General features: G+C 37.7%; 1 protein-coding gene and 1 long non-coding RNA gene across 4 annotated transcripts; one reads left to right on the top strand and one right to left on the bottom strand.

Moving 5' to 3' along the window:
• LOC110266401 lies at nt 8,731–19,594 on the top strand. The gene is made up of 4 exons (XR_002353738.1): nt 8,731–8,741; nt 11,132–11,139; nt 17,914–17,920; nt 19,449–19,594. It is a non-coding gene; the product is annotated as an uncharacterized LOC110266401 (long non-coding RNA).
• LOC107619432 (transcription factor ICE1) lies at nt 14,393–19,486 on the bottom strand. Of its 3 annotated transcripts, XM_021110980.1 has the most exons (6): nt 19,055–19,486; nt 18,098–18,326; nt 14,941–15,111; nt 14,639–14,702; nt 14,537–14,548; nt 14,393–14,506 (listed from the first exon to the last, which is right to left on the bottom strand). In XM_021110980.1, exons 2-5 carry the CDS (start codon nt 18,314–18,316, stop codon nt 14,538–14,540), a joined length of 465 nt encoding a protein of 154 aa, XP_020966639.1. In that variant the 5' UTR covers nt 18,317–18,326; nt 19,055–19,486; the 3' UTR covers nt 14,393–14,506; nt 14,537. The 3 variants fall into 3 exon arrangements, 2 of the variants coding, with proteins under 2 accessions (XP_020966639.1, XP_016177209.1); XR_002353737.1 differs by having other exon boundaries at nt 14,537–14,702; XM_016321723.2 differs by having other exon boundaries at nt 14,458–14,702.

The raw sequence follows: 24,143 nt of genomic DNA, 5'->3' as shown, positions 1-24,143 counted from the left end.
ACATGTTTGTAATTGTTATGCTAAAGCTTGGCTGGCCATTTGGCCATGTCTAATTCTTTTGGACCGAAGCTTTAGACTAACATTGCATGAATCCTAAAATTCTTATTAAAAATTTTTTTATTTTCTTTTGCCAAAATAATTTTCGAATAAAATACAAAAAAATTAATAAAATCATAAAACCAAAAAAAAATTTTGTGTTTCTTATTTGAGTCTTGTGTCAAATTTTAAGTTTGGTGTCAATTGCATGTTTTTAATTTTTTCTTAAAATTTTTGAAAATTCATCATATGTTCTTTCTTGATCTTCAAGTTGTTCTTTATGATTTTCTTTCTTTAATCTTGTGATTTTCTTGTTTTGTGTTTTTTTGTTGTTTTTCATATGCATTTTCGAATTGTTAGTGTCCCTAGTACAAAATTTTTAAGTTTGGTGTCTTGCATGTCTTTCTTTTCTTAAAAATTTTTAAAAATATGTTCTTGATGTTCATCATGATCTTCAAAATGTTCTTGCTGTTCATCTTGACATTCAAAGTGTTCATGCATGCATTATTTATTTTGATCTTAAATTTTTATGTTTTATGTCATTTTGTTATTTTTCTCTCTCTTCATTAATTCAAAAAAAAATAAAAAATAATATCTTTCCCTTATTTTACTCATAAATTTTGAAATTTTGGGTTGACTTAGTAAAAAAATTTTAAAATTTAGTTGTTCCTTGTTAGTCAAGTCAAAATTTTAATTTAAAAACTTTATCTTTTCAAATCTTTTTCATTTCTCTTCTTAATATTTTCGAATTTCTTAAATGAATTTTCAAAATCTTTTTCTTATTTTTATTTCATATTTTCGAAAACTTTACTAACAATTAATGTTTTGATTCAAAAATTTCAAGTTTGTTACTTTCCTGTTAAGAAAGGTTCAATCTTTAAATTCTAGAATCATATCTTTTAGTTTCTTGTTAGTCAAGTCATCAACTTTAATTTTCAAAATCAAATATTTTTAAATTTCTTTTCAAATCTTTTTCAAAATAAATTTCAATCATATCTTTTTAAAATTTTAATTTCAAAATCTTTTTCTAAATTCTTATCTTTTCAAAATTTATTTTCAAATCTTTTTCAATTAACCACTTGACTTGTTTGTTTTAATTTTAAAAGTTTACTATTTCTTATCTTTTTCAAAACCACCTAACTACTTTTTCACTTCTCATTTTCGAAAACAACTAACCACTTTTTCAAAATTCTTTTTAATTAACTAATTATTTTAAATTCTAATTTTATTCTATTTCTTTTCTTAAAATTCGAATTCTAACTTATAATTAAAATAAAAACAAAAACATTTTTCTTTTCTTTTAATTAAAATTCGAATACACTCTCTCTTTCATCTTTTTCTATTTATTTATTTATTTACTAACACTTCTCTTCTACTCATAATTCGAACCCCCTCCTTCTCTCTGTGTTCGAATTCATCTCATTCTCTCTCCCTCATTCTTCTATTCTTCTATTCTTATACTCACATAAAGGAATCTCTATACTGTGATATAGAGGATTCCTTTTCTTTTCTATTCTCTTCTTTTTCATATGAGCAGAAACAGGGATAAAGACATTCTTGTTGAAGTTGATCCTGAACCTGAAAGGACTCTAAAGAGGAAGCTAAGAGAAGCTAAAGCACAACACTCCGGAGAGGACCTTACAGAAATTTTCGAAAAAGAAGTAGACATGGTAGCCGAACCCAATAACAATGGTGAAGATGCAAGGAAGATGGTTGGTGACTTTACTGCACCAACTTCTGACTTCTATGGAAGAAGCATCTCAATTCCTGCAATTGGAGCAAACAACTTTGAGCTTAAGCCTCAATTAGTTTCTCTAATGCAGCAGAATTGCAAGTTTCATGGACTTTCATTGGAAGATCCTCATCAGTTCTTAGCTGAATTCTTACAAATCTGTGACACTGTTAAGACCAATGGGGTTAATCCTGAGGTCTACAGACTTATGCTTTTCCCCTTTGCTGTAAGAGACAGAGCTAGGATATGGTTGGACTCACAACCTAAAGAAAGCCTGAACTCTTGGGAAAAGTTGGTCAATGCTTTCTTGGCCAAATTCTTTCCACCTCATAAGTTGAGCAAGCTTAGAGTGGAAGTCCAAACCTTCAGACAGAAGGAAGGTGAATCCCTCTATGAAGCTTGGGAAAGATACAAGCAATTGATCAGAAGGTGTCCTTCTGACATGCTTTCAAAATGGAGCATCTTATGTATATTCTATGATGGTTTGTCTGAATTGTCCAAGATGTCATTGGACCACTCTGCTGGTGGATCTCTTCATCTGAAGAAAATGCCTGCAGAAGCCCAGGAACTTATTGAAATGGTTGCAAATAACTAGTTAATGTATACTTCTGAAAGAAATCTTGTGAACAATGGGATGACTCAGAAGAAAAGAGTTCTTGAGATTGATACTCTGAATGCAATATTGGCTCAGAATAAAATATTAACTCAGCAAGTCAATATGATTTCTCAGAATCTGACTGGAATGCAAGCTGCATCCGGCAGTACTAAAAAAGCCTCCTCTGAAGAAGAAGCTTATGACCTTGAGAATCCTGCAATGGAAGAGGTGAATTACATGGGAGAATCCTATGAAAACACCTATAATCCTTCATGGAGAAATCATCCAAATTTCTCATGGAAGGATCAACAGAAGCCTCAACAAGGCTTCAATAATAATAATGGTGGGAGAAATAGGTTTGGCAATAGCAAGCCTTTTCCATCATCTTCTGAGCCACAGACAGAGAATTCTAAGCAGAGCCTCTCTGACTTAGCAACCATAGTCTCTGATCTATCTAAGACCACTCTCAGTTTCATGACCGAAACAAGGTACTCCATCAAAAATTTGAAGGCACAAGTGGGTCAGCTGAGTAAAAGAGTTACTGAAATCCCTCCTAGTACTCTCCCAAGCAATACAGAAGAGAATCCAAAGAGAGAGTGCAAGGCCATAACTATATCCAAATTGGCCGAACCTGGAGAGAGTAAAGAGGCAGTGATTTCCAGTGAGGAAGACCTCAATGGACGTCCACTGACTACTAAGGAGTTCCCTAATGAGGAACCAAAAGAATCTGAGGCTCATACAGAGACCATAGAGATTCAACTGAACTTACTGTTGCCATTCATGAGCTCTGATGAGTATTCTTCCTCTGAAGATGATGAAGATATTGTTGAAGAGCAAGTTGCTCAATATCTAGGACCAATCATGAAGCTGAATGCCAAGTTATTTGGTAATGAGACTTGGGAGGATGAACCTCCATTGCTCATCAATGAACTGAATGCCTTGGTTCAACTGAATTTACCTCAGAAGAAACCGGATCCCGAAAAGTTCTTAATACCTTGTACCATAGGCACCAAGATCTTTAAGAAGGCTCTGTGTAACATGGGGTCAGGAATAAACCTCATGCCGCTCTCTGTAATGGAGAAACTAGGGATCTTTGAGGTACAAGCTGTAAGAATCTCATTAGAGATGGCAGACAAATCAATGAAACAGGCTTATGGACTTGTAGAGGATGTCTTAGTGAAGGTTGAAGGCCTTTACATCCCTGCTGACTTCATAATCCTAGACACTAGGAAGGATGAGGATGAATCTATCATCCTTGGAAGGCCCTTCCTAGCCACAACAAGGGCTGTGATAGATGTGGACAGAGGAGAGTTAGTCCTTCAATTGAATGAGGACTACCTTGTGTTTAAGGCTCAAGGATCTTCTTCTGTAACCATGGAGAAGAAGCATGAAAAGCTTCTCTCAATACATAGTCAAGCAGAGCCCCCACACTCAACTTCTAAGTTTGGTGTTGGGAGGCCACCATTAAGCTCTGAGTCTCTGTGAAGCTCTCTAAGAGCTCACTGTCAAGCTATTGACATTAAAGAAGCATTTATTGGGAGGCAACCCAATGTTATTTAATTATATTTTTTTTATAGACATTTGTTTTCCATTGCCATGTTATGTTTTCTTTAGGTTGATGATCATGTGGAGTCATAAAAACAGCTGCAAAATTAAAGCGAAATCAAAAACAGCATCAAAAACAGCACACCCTAGAGGACAGGCTTACTGGCGTTTAAACGCCAGTAAGGATAGTAGAATGGGTGTTTAACGCCCAACGCCAGAATGGGCAGCATTCTGGGCGTTTAATGCCAGAAATGGCAGCATCCTGGGCGTTCAGAAAAACGCCCAGTAAAGAAGGATTCCTGGCATTTAACGCCAGCCAGGGTATCTGGCTGGGCGTTAAATGCCCAAAGAGGCAGTCAAGTGGGCGTTAAACGCCAGAATGGATAGCATCCTGGGCATTTAATGCCAGGATGACACAAGGGAGGTAATTTTGTTTCCAATTCGATTTTTTTCAATTTTTCATGTTTTAATTCATAATTTTTTGCATCAAACATATTTTAAACGTTCATCTTTCAATTTCTATTTTCAAATATTAATAATCTTTCCAATTCTTTTCAATTTTTTTTTCAATTCTTTTCAATTCCTTCCAAAACAAAACTTACATATCTTTTCAAATTATTTTCAACTCTTTTTAATTTTTCTTGCATACAGTAATAAGTTTTCAAAATTAATTGCATCATTCTTCTTTTACTCCCTTCTATCTTATTTTGCTTGAGGATGAGCAAACCTTTTAAGTTTGGTGTGAAAAAAGCTATGCTTTCTGTTTTTCAATAACTATTAATGGCACCTAAGGCCAGAGAAACCTCTAGGAAGAGGAAAGGGAAGGCAGTTGCTTCCAACTCTGAGTCATGGAAGATGGAGAGATTCATCTCAAAAGCCCATCACTAGAAAGAGGATGGAGCAAACAAGAGAGCCTACTCATGGACCTCAACAAGAGCACTCCATTATCCTCCATGAAATCAGAGAGGACCAAAGAGCCATGAGAGAGGAGAAACAAACGCAAGGAAGAGATATTGAGGAGTTCAAGCACTCCATAGGATCTTCAAGAGGAAGAACTAGCCGCCCTCACTAAGGTGGACCCGTTCTTTAATCTCCTTATTTATTTTCTTTTCTATTTTCAGTTTTTATGCTTTATGTTTTGACTATGTTTGTGTCTTCATTACATGATCATCAGTCTTTAGTGTCTATGTCTTAAAGTTATGAATGTTCCATGAATCTTTCACCTTTCTTAAATGAAAAACGTTTTCTGAAAAAGAAAAAAAAGTACATGAATTTCGAATTCTATCTTGAAAATAGTTTAATTATTTTGATGTGGTGGCAATACTTTTTGTTTTCTGAATGAATGCTTGAACAGTGCATATTTTTTATAGTGAAGTTTATGAATGTTAAAATTGCTGGCTCTTAAAAGAATAATGAAAAAAGAGAAATATTATTGATAATCTAAAAAATCATAAAATTGACTCTTGAAGCAAGAAAAAGCAGTGAAAAACACAAAGCTTGCGAAAAAAAAAGGCGACAAATAAAGAAAAAAGAAAGAAAAAGAAAAAGCAAGCAGAAAAAGCCAATAACCCTTTAAACTAAAAGGCAAGGGTAAAAAGGATCCAAGGCTTTGAGCATTAATGGATAGGAGGGTCCAAAGGAATAAAATCCTAACCTAAGCAGTTAAACCAAGCTGTCCCTAACCATGTGCTTGTGGCGTGAAGGTGTCAAGTGAAAATCTTGAGATTGAGCGGTTAAAGTCGTGGTCCAAAGCAAAAAGAGTGTGCTTAAGAGCTCTGGGCACCTCTAACTGGGGACTCTAGCAAAGCTAAGTCACAATCTGAAAAGGTTCACCCAGTTATGTGTCTGTGGCATTTATGTATCCGGTGGTAATACTAGAAAATAAAATGCTTAGGGTCACGACCAAGACTCATAAAGTAGCTGTGTTCAAGAATCAACATACTGAACTAGGAGAATCAATAACACTATCTGAATTCTGAGTTCCTATGGATGCCAATCATTCTGAACTTCAAAGGATAAAGTGAGATGCCAAAACTGTTCAGAAGCAAAAAGCTACTAGCCCCGCTCATCTAATTGAAACTAATCTTATTGATAATTTTGGAATTTATTGTATTTTCTCTTCCTTTTTATCCTATTTTGTTTTTATTTGCTTGAGAACAAGCAACAATTTAAGTTTGGTGTTGTGATGTGCGAATAATTTATACCCTTTTTGGCATTGTTTTTACATAGTTTTTAGTATTTTTTTAGTTACTTTTTATTATATTTTTATTAGTTTTTATGCAAAAATCACATTTCTGGACTTTACTATGAGTTTTTGTGTTTTCCTGTAATTTCAGGTATTTTCTGGCTGAAATTGGGGGACCTGAGCAAAAATCTGATTCAGAGTCTGAGAAAGGACTGCAGATGCTGTTGGATTCTGACCCTCCTGCATTCGAAGTGGATTTTCTGGAGCTACAAAAGCCCAATTGGAGCGCTCTCAATTGCATTGGAAAGTACATATCTTGGGCTTTCCAGAAATATATAATAGTCCATACTTTGTCCGAGATTTGATGGCCCAAACTGGCGTCTAAACGTTCACCAGAAACCCTTTCTAGAGTAAAATGCCAAAACTGGCACTCAAGTTGGCGTTTAACTCCAAGAATGGCCTATGCACGTAAAAGCTTCAATGCTCAGCCCAAGTAAACACCAAGTGGGCCTCGGAAGTGGATTTCTACACTATCTGCACTTAGTTACTTATTTTCTGTAATCCCTAGTAACTAGTTTAGTATAAATAGCACTTTTACTATTGTATCTTTTATCATCTTTGGAACCCTCTTTTCACTTTTATGTTACATTGGGAGGCTGGCCATTCGGCCATGCCTAGACCTTTTTCTCTTATGTATTTTCTACGGTGGAGTTTCTACACAGTGGAGCTCTGCTATTCTTCATGAATTAATGCAAGTACTATTGTTTCTCTTTCAATTCACGCCTACTTCTTCTCCAAGATATACTCTCGTACTTAATTCAGTTAAGTCAGAATGAAGGGGTAACCAGTGATAATCACCCACTATCTTTGTTACTCGCTTAGCCAAGATCCACGTGTCTGACAACCACAAGCGGTCTACATGATGTTCAACGTAGTCATTGGACGACAACCGGAGTATATTCTCTTGGGTCTCTAATCCACGGACCGAGTTCGTGTGATTAGAATCTCCGTGGTATAGGCTAGAACCAATTGGCAACATTCCAGAGATCCGAAAAGTCTAAACGTTGTCTGTGGTATTCCGAGTAGGATCTGGAAAGGGATGACTGTGACGAGCTTCAAACTCACGAATGTTGGGCGCAGTGACAGTGTGCAAAAGGATAGAGAGATCCTATTCCGGCGCTAGTGAGAACCGACAGATGATTAGCCATGCGGTAGCTGTACCTGGTATTTTTCATCCGAGACGATAAATCTGACAGTTGATTAGCCGTGCAGAAACCGTACCTGGTATTTTTCATTCGAGAGGATCATACAGCTTGCCATGGAAGGGAGCACGCATGGTTGGAAGAAGATAATAGGAAAGCAGAGGTTCAGAAGCAACAAAGCATCTCCACACGCTTATCTGAAATTTCCACCAATGAATTATATAAGTATCTTTATTTTATTTTATGTTTTATTTATCTTTTAATTATCAAAACCTCATAACCATTTGAATCCGCCTGACTAAGATTTACAGGATGACCATAGCTTGCTTCAAGCCGACAATCTCCGTGGGATCGACCCTTACTCACGTAAGGTATTACTTGGACGACCCAGTGCACTTGCTGGTTAGTTGTGCAGAGTTGTGAAAAGTGTGATCACAAGTTCGTGCACCAGGACTCAAGGCCAGAATAACTTCAGAAGGCCTGACAACAACAATGTCCCGAGAAGAAGGTTTGGGAAGCAGCCTCTGAATGAGCAGGCTTGTGTTAGATGTGGGAGTTACCATCCTGGTGTTCCGTGCAAGGCTGGATGGGGATTGTGTTACTCATGTGGTAAGCTAGGGCATAAGCCTCCAACTGTCCAGAGAAGCAGAGACAGGATGCTAGGAGAGCACAGCAGCCTAGTCGGGTGTTTACTACTTCAGCTGTGGGTGCCGAGGGGTCCGAGACACTTATCCGAGGTAAATGTGAAATGGTTGGTCAAACTTTAAATGCCTCATTTGATTCTGGAGCATCACATTCAGTCATTGCATTTGAGAAGGCTAGTGAGGTAGAATTGAAGATTGTTTTAATTTATGACGTAAAGGTGTATAATGCCACCCATGAAGCCATGGTAACTATGTTAGGATGTCCGCAAGTTTCATTTAGGGTCAAGCAACGTGATTTTGTCCATGATTTAATCTGCTTGCCGATGACCGGTCTTGATCTTATCTTGGGGTTGGACTGGTTGTCTAAGAATCGTGTCTTGTTGAATTGTTTTGAGAAATTGTTGCATTTCATGCCAAAAGGGTAAGAAGGGCCGGTCGTGGTGAATGGCTATTATTTGAACTATGTGGTAGTAAATTGTTCGGGGGCAGGAATGTCAAGGTGTTATGCTATTAGCTGCAAGTGTGTTGGGTGAGGAACAAAGCTTAGAGCAAATCTCAATTGTTTGTGAATTTCCTGAGGTATTTCCTGATGACATTGAGGAATTCTCTCCTAGCCGAGAGGTTGAATTTGTAATTGAGTTGGTACCTGGAACGGGGCCAATCTCGATTGCCCCATATCGAATGTCGCCTTTAGAAATGGTCAAACACAAGACTCAGTTGGAAGACTTAATAAGCAAGCGCTTTATCTGCCCTAGTGTTTCTCCGTGTGGAGCACCGGTGTTGTTGGTGAAGAAGAAAGACGGTGGATTACAGACAACTGAACAAGGTCACAATAAAGAATAAGTACCCATTGCCAAGAATTGACGATCTCATGGATCAGTTACAAGGAGCCGGGGTTTTCTCCAAGATTGATTTATGATCTGGTTATCACCAGATAAGGGTGAGAGATGAGGACATCCCTAAGACCGCTTTCAAGACTCGTTATGGTCATTACAAGTACTCTGTAATGTCTTTTGGGTTGACAAATGCTCCTGCAGTGTTTATGGATTATATGAATAGAATCTTCCATCTGTTTCTGGATAAATTCGTTGTTGTCTTCATTGATGACATACTGATTTATTCTAAGACCGAAGGAGAGCATGTAGAACATTTGAGGACCATGATGTAGATACTAAAGGAAAGGAAACTCTACACAAAACTGTCTAAATGTGAATTCTGGAAGGACGAGGTGAAGTTTCTTGGCCATGTGGTGAGTAAACAGGGGACAACAGTAGATCCTTCTAAGGTAGAAGCAATGATGGATTGGGGGCGACCGACCTCAGTTACTGAAATAAGGAGTTTTCTGAGCTTAGCTGGCTACTATCGGAGATTCATCAAAGGCTTCTCGCAGATAGCTTTGCCATTGACAAAGTTAACCCGCAACGACGCGCCGTTTGCTTGGACTTCTAAGTGAGGAGAGTTTCTGAGTGTTGAAGCAAAAGCTGACTACCGCGCCTGTGTTGGTGTTACCTGAGCCGAATGAACCATTTGAGGTGTATTGTGATGCCTCACTAAAGGGTCTGGGGTGCGTGCTGATGCAGCACTGGAATGTGGTGGCTTATGCCTCACGACAATTGAGACTTCACGAAGTTAATTACCCAACGCATGACCTGGAACTTGCTGCGGTTGTATTTGCACTAAAGGTGTGGAGGCATTAACTTTATGGGGTTAAATTCCGAGTTTTCTCTGATCATAAGAGCTTGAAATACCTCTTTGATCAGAAAGAGCTTAATATGCGACAGAGGAGGTGGATGGAGTTACTGAAGGACTACGACTTTGAGTTGAATTACCCTGGGAAAAGCGAATGTTGTGGCGGATGCACTAAGTCAGAAATCGCTGTATGCTGCTTGGATGATGATTCGAGAAAAGGAGTTGCTCAAGGCATTCGAGAGTTTGAAGATCGGTGTTCAGGAAGAGTCTGGAACTCTGTGTTTGAGTCCATTACAGATCTCAAGTGATTTTAAATCTGAACTCCTGAAGGCTCATCAAAATGATGACGTGTTACCTAAGGTGTTACCAGCTATTGAGCAAGGGAAGCAGTGGAGAGTATCATGGGATCAAGATGGGCTATGGAGATTCAAGGGTAGGATCATTGTGCCCGATGTTGGGACTTTGCGATAAGATATCTTGAAGGAAGCACACAAAAGCGGATTTTCTATTCACCCTGGGAATACTAAGATGCACAATGATCTGAAGGCTATGTTCTGGTGACCTGGTATGAAGAATGATGTGGCAGAGTATGTCTCAAAGTGTTTAACTTGTCAAAAAGTGAAGATTGAACATCAGAGACCTTCCGAGACGTTGCAACCTTTGGAGATTCCGCATTGGTAGTGGGAGAGCATTGCGATGGATTTTGTATCGGGATTACCAAGAACTAGAGCCGGTTTTGATGCTGTATGGGTAATTGTGGACTGGCTGACGAAATCGGCTCACTTTCTACCCATTCAGATGAACTATACTCTTGAGGAGTTATCGCGCCTGTATATAAAGGAGATTATGAGACTTCATGGTGTGCCTACTGCCATAATTTCTGACAGAGACCCCCGTTTCACTTCAAGGTTCTGGGGTGCATTTCATAAAGCCTTCAGAACCCATTTGAGCTTGAGTACAGCTTACCATCCTCAAACAGATGGTCAATCTGAGAGGTTGATCCAAACCCTAGAGGACATGTTGAGGGCTTGTGTTTTGGACCAGCTGACAAGCTGGGATCGGTATATGCCGCTGGTGGAGTTTGCATACAATAATAACTACCATAAGAGCATCAGAATGGCTCCGTATGAGGCTTTGTATGGGAGGAAATGCCAATCTTCTCTATGCTGGTATGAAACTGGGGAGAAAAGTCTATTGGGACCTGAGATAATAGCTGAAACTACTGAACAAGTTAAGAAAATCAGAGATAGGATGCTCACTGCTCAGAGCCGTCAGAAGAGTTACGCCGATCAGAGGCGGAAGCCCTTAGAGTTTGAGGAAGGAGACCATGCTTTCCTGAAGGTTACTCCAACAACAGGAGTATGTAGAGCGATTAAGACGAAGAAGCTGAATCCCTGATACATCGGTCCGTTCCAGATTCTCGAGAGAGTTGGACCGGTGGCGTGTCGGATGGCTCTACCGCCTCACCTTTCGAACCTGCACGACGTATTTCACGTGTTGCAGCTTTGGAAGTATACTCTTGATGCTAACCATGAGTTAAAACCGGAATCGGTTCAGTTAAAGGAAGACTTGACTCTGCCAGTGACTCCGGTCAGGATTGATGACATATGTATTAAGAAGTTGCGTGGAAAAGAGGTTTCATTAGTGAAAGTGACATGGAGTCGAGCCGGTGTTGAGGAGCACACCTGGGAACTTGAATCGGAAATGCGAGCAGACTACCCACACCTATTCTCAGGTAACTGAAATCGAATTTTGTGGGCAAAATTCCCAATTAGGTGGGTAGAATGTAAAACCCGATTAATTAATGACTAATTAACCTATAAATTAAAATATATTCTAGAAAATGAGAAAATGAGGTTTTATGGTTTAATGTGATAGAGAAATTTAAAACGAGAATTTTGACACTAATTTTCAAAAAATCGGTCCAAAATTGGGCCGAACGAGCCAAACCGAACCAACCGGACCCATATTGGGCCCAAGGGCCCAGCCAAGCCTCTCTTAATTAAGAGAGCTCAGCTCTGTCTTTCCACTCAAACACCACACACACGTTGAAAGGGAGGGGGAAATGTGAAACCCTTGCCCAAATTTCACTCCAAACTTTCATTGATCATAACTTTTGATCCGGAGCTCCGATTGATGCACCGTTTACGGCCACGCGACCGCGGCATCGAGCTTTACAAAGCCCATAAGGTTGTGCAAGAGGTAAGCCACGTTTCACCTCCGTTCTTCCAACCTTGATTTTCGAATTTCATGGACAAAAATGTTGAAATTTTGAGCTCTTTTGTGTTATAGGATCTAATTGACTTGAAGGGAAGGCTTAGTCTTGCCTCATTGGTCCTTGGGTAAGGTGAGATTCTTAATCCTAAGCTAAAGACTTGGAATTTTGTGATTTAGTGATTGAGGTATTGTGTTTGGGTGTGATATTGTGGCTTAGGCCTTGTATATATGTGTATTGGAGTTTGATTGTTGGTTTTGGAAAGCTTGGAAATGAGCTTTGTGCTTGGAAATCTGTGTGGTAAGGTGTTACAAGAGAGTTTTGACATAATGAAAATTTGTTTGACTCAAGTCTTCTTAAAAATTTGATCAGAGTCTCGTGCTGATAACGTGTTGTGAAATAACTAAATAAATAAATAAGGAAGAGGTAACAAATATAAAATATGGAAATATAATTAGATAACTCTAGTAGTAATATACACTAGAATTACTATATCAATAGATAAAATTAATATATTTAATAATATTATAATAAAGTATATAAGAGAGAGAATAGAACAAAAGAGAGAGAGTGAAGAATGTTTGATATTCTTATTGTTGTGTAAAATGCATTTGATGATGCCTTCTATTTATACAGGTAAGGTACTTCTATTTTCAACTCTCATTTATTTAAATTCATCCTTAAAAGTGATTCCTTCATTAATAACCGCCCAAGTCATAAATGGACATCCATGTATTTAATCTTATCATAACAAATATTAATTTTTTTAAATTTTCATAAGTTCAATGTATTGAGAAAATCATTTTTTTACTCTCTAATATTAAGTTACTTTTTAGGCAAATTATTTCTTAATTTTTTAAAATTTGATTGTCACTTGAGTGATTTATCATTTTTTTTAGGAGTATAAAATACTTTAAATTGTTTGATAACTATTCAGTAATATTTGTTTTATACTTTTTATTCTCTTCTTGAAGTATCTTGTGGTAACAAATTAATACATAGGAATAATTAATCTTCCTCCAAAATGAATATAAAAATTTCTAAATACCTTTCTTAAGAAATCAAAATTCTAAAAAATAAAATAAAATATAAGAATTGATGCCACTTTTTATTTTCAAAATATACATATTGAAATACAGGTTTATGAAGGGATACAGTAATTTATGATGATATGATATTTATAAGAGTAAAACAATTCTCACCTCCTAAGTTAACTTTGAATGTCAAATTAAATACACTCAATTCTAATAAATTTTAATAAAAATATACTTTTATAGTCTTATTTTTAAAATAATATATATTTGAATTTGTTAATCTTTTAAATATTAAGAAGACAATTAAAGGATAAATTAAAACTTAGTAATAATTACTTTTTTCAAATTACTAAACCTAAAGATCTTTTTGGGTGGAAGCAACATACGTGCCAACTGCCAAGAACTAACACCAAATATGCAAGTGATCTTCTCTTTGTCGTCTCTCTAAGTAAGTCGATCACTCAAAGTTTTTTATCATAAAATATTTGAGTGTGAACAATTTTAATTATAAAACATGAAAATTAATTTGATATACATAAAAAATCGTCAGGTTTAAAAAATCAAAGAAAAAATGTACGATTTAACTACCAAAAGAACTAGCTCAGTTTTTAATAAATATCAAGTTAATATATTTTTTATTGTTAAAATTATTAATACTCTAATATTTTATAATTAGAAATAATAGTTCATTCATGCTAAAAACCTAAGAAAGATGAGGAGGAGATCCGAAAACAAGTTATCAATATCTGGATGTCGGGTTTATCAACTTCTCTCTCCAAGATGATCGTGGTGCCCAAAAAAAAAATCGAGTGGCTAGACCATGGGAGATACCCGGTTTGGCAACTACTCCACTATGATGCACTGTTATATTTAATTATTGAGGATTGAAATATGAGTTAAATCTCAATTTGACTCTAAAATTTGATCCAATACTCAATTTAACTCCTACAATTTCATTGGCTTCAATTACAACTTCCAAATTAGTTAGTGGATCCCAATTATCCCTACAATGATCTCTATCACCAGAATGCTTATTCGGCACATTTACCTGACATGTTGAACTCCACCTTCCTACTGTGAAGTGAGTGTATTGGGTAACGATTAAATGATATAGAGATGAAATTCAAATACTCAATCTAGCCCTTACAATTGAAATAAAATCTTAAACAAAGCCCCAAATGTCCCAAATTGATAATTCATCGTCGTGGTTGTAGGGATGATTGAGAACAGTAGTCAAAGTTTAGGAAACTCTACTAGATCACGTTCACATGAAATCTAGACGAGGACCACCAACTATAGTAGAGTATGAAAGCTCTACCCATTGTGGTGCACTGTTATTTAATTAGTGAGGATTGAAATCCCTTTAAAAACAAACAACTAGGGTGCTGACAACTTTCTGTAGCAAGTCTATTTTAAAAATTAAACAGACACAATTTTGAGGAAGCAAGATTTAAGAAAAATATTCCATGACTAAAATAAATAGGCAAATAAAACAAATAAGATATAATCCATGACTTAAAAAAAACAATGTGACATCATTTGCTTTGCTAAAATCATGACAAGATATCACAAGACAACTCTTCAACCTTCAAATTATGCTAATTTGCTATTTGATCTTCCCAGTAATGCCTTACAAACAGTAATTGTAATTTGTAAAGATTTATTTGGATCCTGCTTGCAAGTTACAACAGCAATCACTGTTAGTATTTCTCTAATTCCATTTACCAATTAAGAACTTGAATCACATCATATCATGGATACCTGCTGAATCCAGCAGAACTGCTTTGATTTCCTCAGGAAGCACATCTTGCCCTTCTCTGCATTGCTGTTAAGAAACAAGAAAGACAACAGTTACAAACCGTCAAACTTCACATACCACAAACCAATAATTAGTGTTCATTGCAAGCCTTTTCAACAATCCAGGTTGGTACATGGATTAATTGACACTATTAGTATTAGACACAATATGCATTACACCTCAATAAAATTAGGTCCAAGCATCATATAACATAAAGGTTAAAAAAATAAGAAAGTGAAGCTTGGCAATGGATAAAGAAGCGTACCTCAGCTTTAAAGATGTCTAAAGCAAAACCATTGAAGCAGCTAATAACAGCTTGGTGAACATCTAATCCGAGGTTATCCAGAGCCTGCATTGTAGAGACCAGAAGACCTGGTCGGCGGCTACAAAACATGTGAATATTGATAGCTTTACCGTCCCTTACCTTAACTTCCACCTAAAATTATTAGAAACACTTGAGAGTTAAAATAGTTTCTTCAATTTCCAGGACCATAAAATTTGCATATCAAATATAGTGGGTATTTCAATACCCACACGGCCACATCTGCCCTGAACATTAAAGATTTGCTCCCTTACCTGTCTCATTACTCGTAGATATTCTATTTATTGCCACAAATCTATATTACTTGGCCTATTTTTTATGACATTGTCTGAAATATAATCTATAGCCTATGAAAATAAAATACAAAGTGCTAAAAAAGATTATATAAATTCTAGATATAATTAAATGCATCACATTACTAGTTGAAAGCAATCTTAAAAAAGTTTAAATTTATCAAATTAAATCTGATAATATATCTCAAACATTCATTTGTGTATGTTTGGAGCTGATATAAGATGGGTGACCATTACCTGTATCCGTCCTATTTCAAACAATTATCATCACATTTTCTCTGTACCCGTCCCAAAATCCAAGTAACGGTTGAAAAATCCATCACCTTTAAAATGGAAAAGGTCGGATAAAGTCGAATGCTCAAATCGTCATCCCTAGGCATTTTGCTTTATTTTGGAGTGCTCAAATAATAATTTTTAGGCTATTTTCTTTTAGAGTCCTTGTTTGGACAATCTAGGAGCTAGTAAACTTTGCAATGAGGTTTAGTGTTCAACAAATTACGTGCAATCGTGTACCACATTAGGAAATACTTATCCTATTACTTTGTATTGAAAATAGAGTTTTAAGACAGACATATATTTGCAAGTCCATGTTAGCAGAGAGTAAGTATTGAAATTTATATAATGAGCTCACAATAGTTTTGAGCTTTTGGCAATCTAATTTCATGATTATGCAAAATTCAGCTATTGAATAATTTTGGCAGGTCGGTTACCACAACATGCAAACATTATCAAGCAACATTAATTTGTAATAGATAAAAGGCCAATTCTATGGTGCCTTTTGTTTGGTGTCTAATTTTTATCTAAATTACTTTTTATAGTAACTTTTAAATATTTAAAATTTTCAAACATTTATACTTTTAAATTTAAAATTAATTATTTAACCTATTTTAGCAATTAGGCAATATCTTTTAGGCACCATAGCAAACACCTCGATAAAATATAGGTAACCAACTCTATATGCAATCAACTTTTCAAAAAACTTATTTTAAAATTGAAAATAAAAAAGTATAAGAGATCAACTATGAACTCCCTTTTAATTCTACATTTGAAATTTGAAATTTGAGGAATTTAGTTTTGTCACCCTAAGCCACAAACCACTTCGTATACTCACCTTCTGTCCTCTCTCTCACGCTTCTCCTCCTGTCAATCTCCTCCCGCACTTTGCGCCGTTATCGTATCTCCATTGTGCCACCATCAGACATCCTTCCTGGCATGCAGCTCTCCCCTCGCCGCCTCTCTACCGCGTGTCCTCCATCGCAGTTGTTACGCGTCACACCTTGTCCTTGCACCAGTCAGCCTCAGTAGCCATGTCATCATCCATCGCAAGAGAGCTCCCGATGGAAGGCAACTAGCAGGCAGCAACGTCCACGCCTTTTCCATCCATGCTCGTACCGTCAAGCATGTCGTCGCCTCGCCATCCACACAGCGCCGTCGAAGATGTTGTCGCCGTCCTCCTTTTCGTTGTTCCTCCCTCGCGTCGCCATCTTCCTTCACACCGCACCCTCATTCTCACGTCCTCCCACACATCGTCGTCCTCCATCGCATTGCACCTTTCACCGCCGCCCGTCTTCTTCTTCTTTTGATGTGATTTGAATTTTTTTTATGTGATTTTTGGAATTTTTTTCATGTAATTTGAATGCTTTTTAATATAATTTGGATGTTTTTGGTAGTTTGTGGATTTTTTTTTTTGTCCATTAGTAGGAAATGTATTGGACTTTATGATGTGAATGTTTTTTCAATGTGATTTGGATGTTTTTTTCCATATAATTTGAATTTTTTTTTTCATGGGCCTTGAAGTGCTGTTCAAATAAGAGTTGGCTAAAGTTAGTTGCACCTTTTGTTGGTTATCTAACGGAATTGTTTAAACATTTCAAAAAAGCTAGGTTTGCACTCAAAACACTTGCACCTTCCCATTCCAACTCCTCATGCCGTGATGTTTCCCTCCAACTCCTCTCGCCGCGACACCACGCCCTCCCCCTTCCAACTCGTATCGCCCCGCCGCTACGCCCTAGCCATCCAACTCCTCTTGACATGACGCCGCACCATCCCCCTTCAACTCCCCTCGTGGCATCGCCACGCCCTCCGCATCTAGCTCCTCTCCCATCTCGCCATCCCCCTCTAACTCCCTCGCCGTGATACCTTCCATTCCTTTGGCGCCTCCGTTCTCTCATCCATGTCTCTTCTTCAAAGCCGCTTCCATGCTCTTTTTTTTTTTAGATTTTGGATGACTCTTTTTAGTAGTTTTGGATGTTTCATTTTTCTAAATTTTCGGATGTTCTTTTTTATAGGTCTTAGATGTTTCTTCTTTTTAGATTTTGGATGATTTTTTAAATAATTTTAAAGGTTTCTTTTTCTTAGTTTTCGGATGTTTCTTTTTCTTATGTTTAGAATATTTCGTTTTGTTATCTGATACCTCTAAAATTTAAACATCTGAATTTCAGGTATAAGAAACATCTGAAATTATGTCTTTTTTTAATAGTTTCCTTTTATTTTTTTGTATGGCGACGAACGGCAGATGAGCGACGGACGGTAATGGCCATCGCGACCAGTTATGATGTGACACGCTAGCAGAGACAGTTGGAAGTGATACTAAATGCCATGGCTAAAGGACGTAGGAGAGAAGGTAAAGAGTTTTGTGGTTGCTTTTTTACTATAGTGAAAGTGAGATTATGATTAGGGTTGTGGTTTTTTTTTTTTTTATTGTTGGACTTCTTTTGCAGCCTATATACTAATTGGCTACAATTGGGTGGTACCTTAATTAGTTACCTAGCAAAATTGTTTGCAATAATAAGGTGAACAAAAATTACCTTTGCTGTTTGGTTTCCTGGGATTGGCATCGGACACAGTTCTTCCTTCACCCGGCAAGAAAGGGTTTGCAGTGTGGGTGTCAAAGGTTGAATGCTGGTGGAAGATGATGGCGAACAGCTAGTTGGAGTTGACTCCAGTTCATTTTGAAGATCATTGACCCGCTGCTGTAGCTCCTTCATGTAGTCAATTGCATCTCCAAGTATCGAAACTCTGTCCATCTAATCAACAAATCCAAGTATATTAGCAGGTATTACTCCTAAGTTTCCAACATCATCAAAAGAATGCATTTTTTAACGAGGTTAGTTGGCTATTCAATGGCAACAATCAGTGCATGGTCTTACTACAACTTGTCATCATTATAGTCATGCATTAGATATAGAACTCTTTATGTCTTTCTATCCGATAACAAAAATTATTTATAAGACTTAAAAAAATTTGATGTTAAGGCCGCTCTCCTTTGTTACAACGTAGCTCTGCCATTGCTAACAACTGAAAGTTTTGCTAAGAGATGATATAAAATATGGCACATAAGGATGGCAATATTGATCCGTAAACGTGTGTATCCTGAAGACGGGGATGGAGATGGGATCATGGGAATAATGGAAGGAAAATCACCTTGTGCGGATAGGAATAAAAATACCGTGAAAAATTTTGAACAGGAAAATTTTAAACCAAAGTAGTTTAAAAGAAAAAGAACTAACAATAATGTTCAAATAGAAATAATAGCCAATTTTTTTTAGGGTTATTCACCTGAATACAATAAATGGAGTTTAAAATTAGAGTAATGTTACCTATTTAACAAATATTATTATTTTAGGGTTATTTATTGATTTTAATATGATGAGTTAATAATTATTTTTAAAATTTTATTTCTTAATTTTTGTTTATATTTTATTTTTTATTTTTTATTTTATAATAGTCTATATGTAAAATATGAATTGTGTAAAAGATGTTGAGACCTAAGCATGTACAACCTATCATTGAGCTTCTTCCTTCGCCGCCTCTCCGCCATAAGATTTTTGGACGGCATCCCCTTCTTCTTCTTCTTCTTCTTCCCACTCTCCTCAACCACCACCTCATCAGTTCTCTCATCATCCTCTTCAGAATTCCACATTGAACCCTCATTGCTAGCTTCTTCAACTTCCTGCACCCTCTTCAAATTACTCACTACCAAAGCTTCCAATCCCTTTCCCCTGCCCGAAAACAGAGCGTTTCCAGAGCCACCAACAGCCTCCATTTCAAACGCAGCGGAGGCACCAAATCCAGCACCCAGCGCCACGGGATCATCGTCGGTGGCCCCCGCCGGGAGCAGCCGAGTCGCCGGCGGGATATCAGGCGAGCCAGTTTGAGAAGAATGGTTCCCGGAGAAGAAGAAACCGATGTCAGGTNGGAGTCCATGTTTTGGTGTGTGAGAAAGTTGTCATCATCAGCAGTAGTAGTGAGATTGGGTACGGTATGTTGTTGTGGGAACGGGAAGGGGTTTATGGTAATTGGAGGAGGTTGGAGTATGGATTTGAAGGAAGTGAGAGGGGCATTCATGGAAATTCCAATGTCATTGCTGTGTTCGGTCCAAGAAACAGTGGTGTGAGGAAGAAGCGTGTCGCTCTCCATCGATTGTGTGGTGTTTTAATGTTTTCTGTTTGGCGTATGAGAGGAACATCAACGCTTATATAAGAATGGGGGCAGAAAGGAAGAAGGAAAGAATGAATAGTGTGTATGTGGCTTGACGTGTGGAGTGTGACTGAAGACAATGAACGGCTAAGGAAACAGCTGCCAGTACTCTGGACTAACGTGGTGTATCCATGCAGAGCCAAAATTATTCAAACCCAAATTAATTATTCCTATCTGGTTAAATTAAAGGCCTAACGAGGAAATAATATTTTATAGAAATATTTAATTTTATACATGGTAACTTACATTCATATTATTAATAACAACCACAATAACATTTTATTTTATATTTTTTAATTATCATCCGATTTATTAGATAATGTTAGATGTGATAAATATAAAATTATATATATTAAGTTAAATATAATAATTTTAAATTATTATTTTTTTAGTATTTTTTTAATAAATACACTATAAATACATTGAAATTTCAATTATCCAATATTTTTATTATAAATACCTTAACTAATATTCTTAATATACTTATTAGTACGAACCCTTACTTTTATATTCATTATTTAAATAAAATTATTCAAATAAAAGTAATTAATTAAATAAGAATTTAAAACTCTTTTGACTGATCAGGGCACAGCAGCATCAAAATTTAAATTGAAAACAATACTGCATTATTTTATTTTTATTAGTTATATAGCTTAAATATTTGTTTTTTCTTTGGTCAGTTTTATATGTGATATCTGATATCTCATATAGTCTAACAGTTATCTTTTAGGGCAATTTGAAAAATATAGTATACAAAAATTCATCTCAGCAAACAAAAATAGCTCTAAATATACGTGTTTATATTTTGGTTCAACAGATAGAAGTTAGGTCTAATAACACAAAAAGGTCCATCAATAAAGGTGGGCTTCATGATAAGTCCGACCTTTTTAAAGAGGTCGAACACTGATGTAAGGAGGTCAGGCTCCACTTGCCCAAAACAGGTAACTATCATCACAAATCTCTCTTACTATCTCTACCTTATCTAGAAGATAGATTCCAACAAACTCCCAAGATAAAGGGAATGTTTGATATCAGAAAAGATAGGATTACACCAACAAAAGTGGTTATCTATTCTACTATAAATACGTTGACACCCCTCAAGTATATTCACATTCTAATCTACTAAAAATCTGCCTAAAACCCTTGCTAACTTAAGCATCGGAGTTTCTTGCAGGTACCACCCCTCCCACCTCCTCACGAGGAACTCGGACAGGCGGCACCTCGGCACCAAAGAGGTCGGATGTTGCCACTCAAAGGGACCTGAACCTCACGTTCAGGTCCAAATCAACGTATCAGGTAACCCTCGGAACATTGGCGCCGTTGCCGGGAAACCTGGGATTCTCCCTCTGACAAATGGCGGATCACGAGAGTGAAGACAGCCACACGGCATCTGAATCTGAGCAAGAAGCTCAATCAGAAGACCAAGCCCTCTTGCTTCCACCTCCACCACCACACCAAGGTCCCCACGGGGAAGGGACCTCAGAAAATTCTCAAACAAGAAGGATCCAGTCTGAGGTCCACCATCTTGAGGCTGAGGACCAACCTCATACAATCGAGATCTTGGATCTCGTTCATGGCCAGGGTGATCGACTACAACAGCTCAAACACGAGGCTGAACGACAACGGGAAGTAGAACGGGAGTTGCGAAGAGAAGTAAGACAACGAAAGGAGTTAGAAGATAAGCTACGAAAACTTGAAGCTGATATACAAAGGAGGAATAATCGGGCGAAGCGTGATGAAAGTCCCTTAGGAGGAGAAGATCCGTTCACAGAAGAGATCATGAAGGTTAAAGTTCCTATGAACTTCAAATCACCCGACATGGATCTCTATGATGGGACATCCGACCCAAGCAACCATCTCAGTAACTTCAAAAGCAGAGTGTATTAGGCCGACGACTCTGACGCCACTCGTTGCAAAGCCTTTCCGACTACTTTAACCAAGGCTGCAATGATATGGTTTGATAGTCTGCCCCCCAGGTCGGTCACTAGCTTTGACGACCTGACAAAAAATTTTTTCCAGATTCTCTATCTAAAAGGACAAAACGAAGCATGCCCCGAGCCTGTTGGGAGTAAAGCAAGGGGTCGGAGAAACCCTTCGTGACTATATAAAAGGTTCAACAAAGCTTGCTTGGAAATTCAGAGTCTATCAACCGAAACTATAATTATGGGATTGGTCAATGGCCTTAGAGAAGGACCATTTTCTCAATCAATATCCAAAAGATACCCAACTTCTCTGAACGAAATCTAAGAAATGGCAGAAAAATACATCAACATGGAGAAAAATTCCCAACTCAGGGAACCTCCTTCGCGATCTAACCTACCCTATCTATCTCGGGATAAAGAGAGGGAATCTAAGAAGAAAGAGGAGCAAAAAATAGAGAAACCTCGAAAACATCACAATTATACTCCTCTTAGGGTTTCCTTAGTAGATATCTACAGAGAGATATGCCATACAGAGAAGCTTCCACCTCCTCGTCCGATTAGGCACAAGAAAGTTGGAAGTCGGGATGAATACTGCAAGCACCATAAACTCTATGGTAACTCCATCGATGAATGCTACGACTTGAAAAATGTAGTTGGCCAGAGAAGGTCGACTTGATAGATACCTGACAGACAGGTCAGACGATCCGAGGAAGAGAAGAAGGGATGAATAAGGAGGACGACCAGAATGGCCTCCTCACACCCCCCGAACGACATATACACATGATTAATGGTGGGTTCGCAGGAGGAGAAATATCAAAATCCTCACGAAAAAGGCACCTCAAGGAAGTATATCAAGTTGGGGAGGACAATCAATCGTCCGACTTACCCGCTATTTCCTTCACTAAAGAAGATGCTCAAGGAATATTACCAGGGCACAATGACCCAGTGGTGATAACTATAATCCTAGCAAACGCTAACCTCCACTGAACCTTGGTAGATTAAGGTAGCTCGATGGATATTCTGTTCAAAGAAGTCAATACAATCGAGTTAGGTGGAGTCCGAGTTTGAGAAGAACTACGACCTCAACCTGAGGGCAAAATGGAAGAGATACAAATTGGAGACCACCCCAACAAGACAACGAGTATAGGGACAAACCTAGAGGAAAGTGTAAAGAAACAACTCATTGAATTGTTGAGTAAAAACTCCGACCTCTTTGCTTGGAAAGCCTCTGACATGCCCGGCATTGATCTCGACTTGATGTCCCAAAACTGGCAGTATACCTGCGATCCCAACTTGTTCAGCAGAAGTGCAAAAAACTCGGGTCAGAAAGGGCACAGGTCTTAGAAGAACAAGTTCGAGCCTTACTAGAGGCAGGGTTCATAAGGGAGGTAGATTATCCATTATGGTTAGCTAACGTTGTGTTAGTAAAAAAGTAAAATGGAAAATGGAGGATGTGTGTCGATTACACTGACCTCAATAAAGCTTGCCCGAAGGATCCTTATCCACTCCCCAGCATTGATGCTCTGGTCGACTCTGCCTTAGGCTATAGATACTTGTCCTTTATGGATGCCTACTCGGGATACAATCAGATTTCGATGTACAAACCGGACCAAGAAAAGACCTCGTTCATAACTCCAAAGGCAAACTATTGCTACATAGTAATGCCTTTTGGAATAAAGAATGCAGATGCTATTTACCAGCGATTGATGAATAGTGTTTTCCGCTCACATAGGAGAACTCATGGAAGTATATGTGGATGACATGCTCGTTAAGACCAAAGAGGACGATACACTATTGCCCGACCTCTCGGAAGTATTTTCCACTATAAGGAAGCGTGAAATAAGGTTATATTCCTCAAAATGCACCTTTGCAGTTGAAGTTGGGAAGTTCTTAGGGTTCATGTTGACTCAAAGAGGCATAGAAGCAAACCCTGAAAAATGCCACACTATTATTGACATGAAGAGTCCGACTTGCATCAAAGAAGTCCAATAGTTAAATGGAAGGTTGGCAGCTCTATCCAGATTCATAGCTGGATCAACCTTGTGATCACATTCCCTCTACTCAATCATAAGGAAAGGAAAGCAATTTGAGTGGACCCTAGAGTGCGAACAAGCTTTCCAAGACTTTAAGGAATTCTTGGAGCATCCACCCATCCTTACGCGACCTATCAAAGAGGAAGAACTCGTGCTATATCTGTCAGTAGGAAGTCGAGCCATAGTTTTGGCTTTGGTCCAAGAAGACGAAAAGGGGCAGCAACATATCTATTTCATCAGCAAAGTCCTACAAGGGGCATAACTGAATTATCAAAAAAAATAGGGAAGTTTGCTTATGCCCTTGTCCTTACATTTTGAAGGCTCCGACCTTACTTCCAAGCCCATACCATTACAGTCTGCACAAATCAACCAATGAAAAATATCCAACAAAAAACAGACTTGGCTGGGAGGATTTTACA

This window comes from Arachis ipaensis, chromosome B09 (genome assembly GCF_000816755.2).
Source record: "Arachis ipaensis cultivar K30076 chromosome B09, Araip1.1, whole genome shotgun sequence".
Taxonomy (NCBI): domain Eukaryota; kingdom Viridiplantae; phylum Streptophyta; class Magnoliopsida; order Fabales; family Fabaceae; genus Arachis; species Arachis ipaensis.
The sequence above is the reverse complement of the archived record's forward strand: the minus strand, read 5'-3'. Positions and strand labels throughout refer to the sequence as shown.